Genomic DNA, 9,143 nt, shown 5'->3' with positions numbered 1-9,143 from the left:
TGTCTTCTGTTGCTGTCGATAATATCTTCGAATACTATATTATCTTTGTTACCTGTTATATAACGCCCAGTCTTTATAACAAAGGCTAGAGTAAAGCACGGAGTCACGCGATCACACCCCACATGAGTTATACCTTGCTTGTGATTTGTGATAATTTTGGCAGATCGGTCTCGGCTACAGGATCTCCCACTGTATCCTCCGTTTTGCCTTGCCAGATGCACCAGCTTATTATAGTGGGACCATGTCTGGTACGAAGCCAGGGGAGGTGTGTCTGCAATCTTCCCTGGAAAGTTATCTTGATGTCGTTTGATGACTTCTTCACTGCAGTCAGACTTTCCTCTCTCTTTTGACGAGTTTTTTTTTTTCTAGATAAAGCTAATGCTGAGCATTATGAATACGGCAACAGTGCTCATACTAAACTCCCATTGTCACTAATGCACGTAATGTTGCTAATTAAAAAGTCTGGATTCCTTTTCTTGATGTTACTTTATTATAATTTCAACAAGTCTTGCTGCAAATGACGTATGAGAATTACATATTTATATTTGTTATAATCACTATCTAGCCAAGGAGGGGAGGGTACCGTGTGTTCTTACTTCAGGTGCAATAAATGATTTACGTGGCATCTTGAAATAAAGGTGTGTGGCTTTAATATTTAACGTTTTCTATGATGAGATTTTTCTATATGAAGGGGTGACATAATTGACAGTAGTCATACCAGCCATGCTACCACCGAATTATATAACATTAGTATTACTCTTTACTTAAGTTACTAATCAAACTCTATGCAAATAGTTAATGAAGTACCCTATTTTCAATATGAACATTGTTTACTATATAAGAAATCTGTTCAAATATTATAATAGGCCAATGAACAAGAAGAGGCAACTCCTTCGTGCGTTCTAACTCTAATATGTCCTTCATAATAAGACCTTGCGATATAATGCACTGAGTCTATCCATCCCTCGTCTGCTGGAATTATCTCCTGAGGTCATTTTTTTTCCCGGGAAGGCTACCAGGAGCTCCGTCACGTTTTGTATGACGTCACTTCGGTTGTCTAGGCAGGACCCTTCCAGCGCCATTCCCAGCACAAGGAACAATAAAAGAATTCACTGTTTGGCCATGATATAAGAACAGGTCAAGAGGTGTGTGAGTCAGACAACTGCCAACTACTTCCTGGTAATGTCAGCTGTTTTCACCTCGCCTAGGATTTCTTGGTCAAACTTCGGAATGATAATAATAACAATAGTAATAATGATAATAATAATAATAATAATAATAATAATAATAATAATAATAATAATAATAATAATAATAATAATAATAATAATAATAATAATAATAATAATAATAATAATAATAATAATAATATATGTAGTAGTAGTAGTAGTAGTAGTAGTAGTAGTAGTTGTTGTTGTTGTTGTAGTAGTAGCAGTAGTATTAGTAGTAGTAGCAGTAGTAGTAGTAGCAGTAGTAGTAATAGTAGTAGTAGTAGTAGTAGTAGTAGTAGTAGTAGTAGTTTCTGAAATGGGAATGTTGTTGACGTTTATTGCCTTTATTACAAATAAGTAAGCTTTCGTAAAATCTTCTCCTGGACACCTTGGACTCAGAATGACCGATCCCAGTAAACTTACCTCATGTTTTCTATCTGGCGACAAAGTTCAAACCCCAGGTACATCAGGGTTCAAATTAGTCACTTCAGTCATTCCAGAGTTCGGAATACAAGGCTGGAGTATTGCGGGACATCTTCCATAGAGCTTGATGAATTCAGAGTGACCAACTAACTTCAGAAAATTCATCTCTGGTTTTCTCTCATATTTATGCAAAAAGAAATTTACTGTTCATCTTTCTCTTCTTGCGAAAAGAAAACTTCTCTCCACATCCAGCGTGCAGCTACACAATGTTGCAAAGATGTGAAAAGGACAAACACACCCAACCTAAATAGCGTTTTGCAAATATTCTATAAATATTTTTGCAGGTTCAGCTTTTATTCGTATACCTAAACCAGAGCGCTCAACCGACAGTAATACAGTTCCTACAGAATGAGTAAACACCTGTTTGTGTGTTCACGAAATACTTTCTATTAAGAGCTCTCCTAACACCAAGACGTAATTGTTTGATGCACACTTTTATTTTTTTGCCCCGAAACTTTTCCTGCTCTAGATATTTGATCATAGAGCAACTGTAAGGCATGTAGCATAGAGAACGTCTCATGATGGAGAATGAAATAGATCGTAAACAATATCTCAAGTTTTTATTCAGAAGATGCCTGGCGTCTCTGAGTGTGGAGGAGGCCGAGTGGTTCACAGTCAGATGATAATATAAAGGCTGGATAGAGACAACCATGTCTGGTGGGTGGGTTCAATGCGCGTCGCCTCAAGGCTCAGCAACACACACACGGTCATCAGCCTAAAAAGCTACCGAGGTGATTGAGTGTCAGCGATGGATCATGAGTGTATTGTCTTTATGTATTGCTTGGAGACGTGACTATACATAATAGATTGGGTAGGGTGAAATTTAGATGACAAAATCATTCAAAATGCGAGGTTCTGAATATATGCGTCGTAACATATCATAGAAGACTGGTATAATGAAACCATTGAAATATCTAATTAACTGTATTGAATTCTTTAATGAATGTAGTGTGAAATATTGAAGGTGTAGTGAAGTGTCAGAGCTGCCTGGTGCCACAGTGCTTTGAGGGGGCAGCGTCCGTGGCAGCAAGGAGGTCTGCTCGCTGTGGTCACTCTCGTCCCTCGGGCAGCACTGTGCCATCAAAATGCTCTCGTGAATGATTCCCTGCAGGGTATACATGGGACGCTTTAATGGACTCGTTCAACTTGCATTAGATCACAAACCAATTGCCGCACGTAATGTTTCACGGTTTGTAAGATAGGAAAGATGAGAAAGTATTTTATTTCTTTATATCTTGGGTGAGGAGCTCCAGAAGTGTGCGTCGGCGTGCTAACGACTCACGTTCATAGTTTTATCATTGTCATTTCTACACTTTTACCTCAGATAAAACAAAAATACAATTAGACTCCTTTCATAATAAATAATATGTATTTCTCTTTTTCTCGGGCACTGTGTGCAGCGTGGCGCAGCAGTAAAGGCTGCTGGGGTAAGTTCACCTTGTCACTTCGCTGCGCAGCTGGGCCAATATTTTCAAATGCTTTGGACTCTCTTAAGGATTGTTTTTAAAGGCCACCGAAACTATTAATTGTGTTCTCGTGGGTAGCTTCCCCATAAGTCATACAGAATATCTGTTAAACTCTCACGAGAATAATAAAGAAAAAACGTACTTGAAGATCCTAATAACTTCTAGAGACTGTTAAAGGTCAACGAGATAAGACACTAAAACGTTTGAGAATACGGCTGCAGGGATGTTGCGTCCAGGGCTAACATTAAGGTACCATTCACTTAAGACCAAGGAAGAGAATGTTTTGTGCCTGGTATAGTCACGGTCAAAAGGAAAGTAATGTAAAGCACTTCCATCCTCTGTGTTTAGCCTCCTTCAGTCTCAAACCTTCTGACCTGCTAAGAATCTATCAATGGTTGAGTTTTGTAATGAGATTGTTAGCAAATCAGACGCCTTGAGATTCACGGAACACGCAAAACACAGAGACAGTGACCATGGTATGTTACTGTGCTTCTGAACACGACTGTACCGTACATCCACGACTTTGGCATAACGACTCTAAGGCATGAACTTAATACATAAACAATTTCCACCATTTTCTGAAATACCAAAACAAGAGAGAAAAATCACGCACGGAAATAAACTCTTAAACACACTAAGAGACACTAATATATCTGTTGCTATACACATTTTTACAAAAACATTAACAAAATATATTCTAAAAAAGATAATTATTCCCCATGAGTGTGCAACGGAACACCTCCACCTAGCACAAATCACATTCACAGGTTTATCTTTTTTTTTTTTCCGTAAGTCTATGAAGGCGAGGTGATAAAAGCCTGCTTCAATGTTCCTCAGTCTGCATTTGTATGAATACCTTCACCTCAAGATTTAGTTTCTGTCCTCACGAGGCAATGATTGAAGTGCGCCACTACGTGCATACGTATCAGCAGCCTGCATTTTTCTTTACCTGTTTATTAGACGCGTCAAACTCACACACTCGATGTTGGTGTGTAATTTCATCGGTCAAAAATGTCCATGTCGAGAAAGAGCGACAGTGTGTGTACGTACAATGAGGTTCAGCAGGACGTTAGACCAGTTGATCTGATTTCAACTCCGTTAATTAAATGTAAATTTATGATACGACCAAATATGTAGGTGAGGAGGGAATACACGTGTATGTAGAGGTTCAGTAAGTTAGGTCAGTTAATCAGGGACCGTATTTTGAAACGCTTTGGACTCTCATAAGGGCTATTTTCAACAGCCACTGGAACAAGTCGGGATCTCATGGGTGTTTTCTCAGAGATGATGCAGAATCCTCACCAGTCTACATTTAGACTCATGAGAACACTCTTGAACATCCAGCAACATCCGCCACAGCTTGTTGAAATTAGTCAGACTAAGACACGGCAACATTTGAGAATACGGCCCCTGATTCCAACCATGGGTGTGGAGTGTGAACTGATCAGCGGCTCTATAAGACACTCCTAGCGCAGCACATACATGTACATGAATGAACAAGAAAAACGTGGAGAAAAGTTTTCATCACACAGTAAATCTATTATACAATCAAGTTATTAAAAATATCTTATGAATAGTATCTAAAAATTCAGTTACATCCCAGACTCCATTGCAATACTTTGAAAGCACAGTAGCATATTATGTTACATTATGGCTTGTATTCTTAAACACTTTGTTCTCTCACCGGGACTGTTCTCAAAGGCCACAGATGATTGATCGGATTATCATAGAAGTGTTCCTTTTGTAGGTACAGAAACCTTGCTGAACTATCGCTAGAACTATTGGAACACCCTTGAAAATCAAAATAACTTTCACCACAGCCTGTTGAAAGTAGTCAAGATAAGATATCGAAACGTTTACGAATACAGACCTAGATCATATACAAAAGGAAACCACATCGCACTGCACAACACGTCCACTAATTCAGAGCTAAAGAGAAATAGGCTTTGTAGTGATTCAGTACGTGGTGTGTGACTCGTGCCAGCCCGACATCCCCCGCCGCCAGCCTCCCGTCGCCATCGTCGTCAAGCTGCTATATACACCGCCGTCACTCCAACTGTAGCAGAGCTCAATGGTCGAGTACCCTGTCACTGTGTATACCTTACTCTCAATCATAACTCCCCTGATTTGCTTGGAATCAATCAGTGGGTAAGCCTTTGCAAGATTGTAAGATCAAAAGACTGGATCGAAAGAAAACACTAAACACATTGACAGCAAATTCAGATCACCAGACTTCTGACATAATGTATAATACACAAATTCACCATTACAAGGCGGTTCTTTGGTAGCAGCACCTTTTAACTAACTGCCTGCCTGACTGACTGGAGCATATCACATAATATCTATTCCTTATTGTCATTGAGTTAGATGTATTAGTGAAACGCAGTGATGTAATATTTTGCTGTAATATTGTCTGGCCCTCAGTTAGTGATTTACGAAAATATGCGTCATTATGAAACGGTGGATTAACACTGATCTGCATTACTTCAGCTGTGGAACGCGTGTCTTGGTGAGAGTCGCATCGTTAAAGCACTATGGCCTCTCGTCAACACTGTTATCGAAGGCCACAAATAAGCTTGATTGGTTTCTCAAATATTTTTTTTCCACAGTCATCCTTGCTCAATTATCACCAGAATCAGAGAAAAATATCAATCATAGAAACTTCCCAACAACTTCTACTTTACAAAACCTGTAAAAAGTTGACGAGATAAGAACGAATTTATTTTTATCAAGCCAAACTTACTGACTTGTATTTCTGAACGCTCTGATAACTATTTTCAAAGACTACGAACATAATTTGACTGGTTCTCACGATTTTATCCACGTTAGTAATGCTGAATCCTTGCTAAAATATTCCTGGGACCAAAAAAACACATAATATCACCAGTAACTTCCATTGAAGCTTTTAGAAATGATCAAGATGAAGATAAAATGTTTGAGAATACGAACCTATTAAGTGACGGCAGGGCAATGGTGTGGAGGTGCAGGCGGGAGCAGTGAGGAGGTGTGCGGGTCGCGAGGGGACAAGGGCAGTCTCACGTCTCTCATCGCTTTGGGGCACGTATTCAGAAATGCTTTGCTCTCTCACCACGACTATTTTCAAAGGCCACATAAATGATAAGCCGGGTTATCAAGACTGCTTTTTTTTCCTTTTATTAATGTACAAATTATGTCCACTTGTCACTAAAACCCATAAAAAAACACACACTGAAAACCCCTGTGTCACTTTAACTATAGAGCCTTTTGAAAGTAGCGGAGGTGCGGCCCAGAAGTGCTTCGGAATATGGCCCAGGAAAACAAGTATTGCATTTTTTCCACAGACGAGTGACGACCAATGCTTGTCAGGTGATAGGAAAACGTGCCTATTGCTTCGACTAAAACCAAACCCAAACAACAACAAAAACGATGACCCTGTGGTTGTGTTATATACATACATGCACTCACATCAGACGCCGCCAGATGCTATACGTGAATGCCAAACGAAAATAACGCTGCGAACTATCATGAATCGTTAAATCTTTTAGTGTATACCGGTCTGTACTTGCATTCATATGTTTGTTGCCTTATAAATACATGCGTTATATATATATACCAGCTGTGTTAAAGCACTATAAGGATTGCTATGTACATGAGTAGGTAGAGTAGTATCTTATAAAATTAGAAAGGTGTATAGTCTTGTATATAAGGGCGCGAAGTTACATAGTGAACTCACCGTAGTCAGTGTTACCAATCAGTCAGTTCTAATAATGGTGTTCTCGCGAAGAAAATTCTCTCTCTCTCTCTCTCTCTCTCTCTCTCTCTCTCTCTCTCTCTCTCTCTCTCACGACAGATATAAACAAAAACATAACCCAGAAGTCTTCACGCTACGCCGCTATCCATCCCAATGGTAGAAGCAGGGCACTAGTGCACGGTGGAGGTGGAGGTGGTGGTGATGAGCGGCGGTGTGCGTGGCAGGCGGAGGACACACGAGCAGCGTACTAGACCTTAGCTGGCAGCACACACGCGGTGGTCTCAGGGAGGGACAGAGGGATGAATGGATAAGAATGAGAGGTGTTAGTAAGGGTTAGGGTGGCTTGGAGTACTTCAGCACGAGGAGCAAAGGGAGCTGCCATCACTCTTCTCGTCAGCTTCCAGTTTGACCGCCTCGTTCTGCCGCTCGCGTTCCTCAAACAAGCTGGCCTGCGGGGAGAAAAAGCAAGACCACTCTGTTAAAGTCTCATTTGTGTGGCGAGTGGCTCTTGTTGTTTAATCCTTTTTATCAAGTAAGAAGAACATTAACCACGGGCGACAAAAAGAACCACTGAAGTATAAGTCTCTAAAGTGAGATCAAAAGAATCATCTAAAGTTGAAGGAAAAGTGTCTTAGAATCTCCCTTTCGAAAGAGTTTAGGTTAAAGGAAGAAGGAAAAACAGAAGCAGGTAATGAGTTCCAGAGTTACAAGAGAAAGGAATGGATGTCTGAGAATACTACAACATTAGAGAAGTGGACAGAATAAAGGTGAGAGAAAATATAGTCGATACATATTCTCTTTTACTACAGCCAGAGAGAGAGAGAGAGAGAGAGAGAGAGAGAGAGAGACTAGAGACACAAAGCCAGAGAAGTGAACAGAGCCTCAGCAGGAACACACTGCCATGGAAACACGGAACACCCACCCGTCTCTGTCTGAGGTCCCTTATAAGCCTGGCGAGGGTGAGGAAGGTGTCTTGAACCATCACGTCACCTCGACACGACACCTCGAAGAACGGCATGTCAAAGTTCTCTGCCAGCTGCAAGTATGAGAGAGAGAAAAAAAAAACAATGAGTGACTCGAGATTTCTAACACCAAGGAGTAATGGGTTTAAAGTTGAAAAGGTTAACCCCTTCAATACAGGGACACAATTCTGACCTTGAATTTGTGTACGACTAGATCCTTTTATTGACATTAGGAAGGATCTATGGAGGTCAGAAGATTAATGACCAGAGTCTTCATTATTTTAAACCTCCACATAAATTTCTGAAGCTGTATAAAATCTCTAAATGGTCACCAGAATGGATATGGAAACATGTCATGGCACTGAAGGGGTTAAATTAGAATGAAAAAAAAACGGGAGGAAAAAACGTAAATCAAACAGTGAAAATGAGTGTGGGAGGTTACATGACTTTTGATCCCCTCTCACTCTACACCAGCAGCCAAAGAGACGAACTCAAAGGGACATACTCACCTTCAACCCTCTCTCCTTGTCGACGGCTCGCTGCTGGGTGGTCACCTCGCACTTGTTGCCCGCCAGCACCTTCACCACCTCGGGGGACGCATTCTGCAAGGCATTACAATTCATGAGAACCAAGGCGGCAGTGGCAGCAGTGGAGGCAGCGGTGGTAGCAGGATTCCAGGTCCCTGACAGCACGTGCCGTCGCCTGCGCTCAGTGTGGGAGCTCGGCTTGAATGAAATCCCACCAACAAAACACCTCTCACGAATCAGTTGCAGGTTATACACAAGACTTCCTAGAAATTGAACTGAATGTGTAGTGGATGCAGGGAAGATAAATGAAAGGAAAAAAAAAAGCAAGAATGAAGGAAGGAAGAAATAAGAAATGAAGAAATGGACAAGAAAGAAGGTAGAAGGGAATCAAAGGAAGACTAAACAAGGAAGAAGGAGGAATGAAGGAGAGAGCAATGAAAAGAGCAAAGGGCAAGAGAGAAGGACGATGGAAGGAAAAGATGAAGGAGAAAAAGAAGAAGAAAGAAGGAACGCTTAAAAGAAGGGATGGGGGAAACGAAGCTAAAAAGAAAAAAAAAATGAACAGGGGAAAACAAGAGAGAGAGAGAGAGAGAGAGAGAGAGAGAGAGAGAGAGAGAGAGAGAGAGAGGAAGCTACCTTACGAAAAGAAATAACCGAAGAAGAAAACAAAAAGAAAATCAAACGAGAGATGAAACCCCAAGAACAATAAAATAAAAACCACAAAAATAATTAATCATTTACGTGGCCTTTGAAAAACAGACACG

At 40.6% G+C, this 9,143-nt stretch overlaps 1 protein-coding gene across 1 annotated transcript in view; it reads right to left on the bottom strand.

The window, feature by feature from the left end:
• Positions 1-2,235: 2,235 nt before the first annotated feature.
• The window catches only part of LOC123518252 (ras-related protein Rab-8A-like), a 46,368-nt gene continuing 39,460 nt past the window's right edge, over positions 2,236-9,143 (bottom strand). The window contains exons 4-6 of the mRNA XM_045278976.1: positions 8,362-8,454; positions 7,813-7,926; positions 2,236-7,339 (exon numbers count right to left, since the gene is read on the bottom strand). Coding sequence (XP_045134911.1) covers positions 7,244-7,339; positions 7,813-7,926; positions 8,362-8,454 — 303 coding nt within the window. The 3' untranslated portion in view covers positions 2,236-7,243. The remainder of the gene's footprint in view (positions 7,340-7,812; positions 7,927-8,361; positions 8,455-9,143) is intronic.

This window comes from Portunus trituberculatus, chromosome 43, assembly GCF_017591435.1.
Source record: "Portunus trituberculatus isolate SZX2019 chromosome 43, ASM1759143v1, whole genome shotgun sequence".
Lineage (NCBI taxonomy): Eukaryota > Metazoa > Arthropoda > Malacostraca > Decapoda > Portunidae > Portunus > Portunus trituberculatus.
Note: the sequence above shows the minus strand (reverse complement) of the source record. Positions and strands in the feature narration are given on the sequence as shown.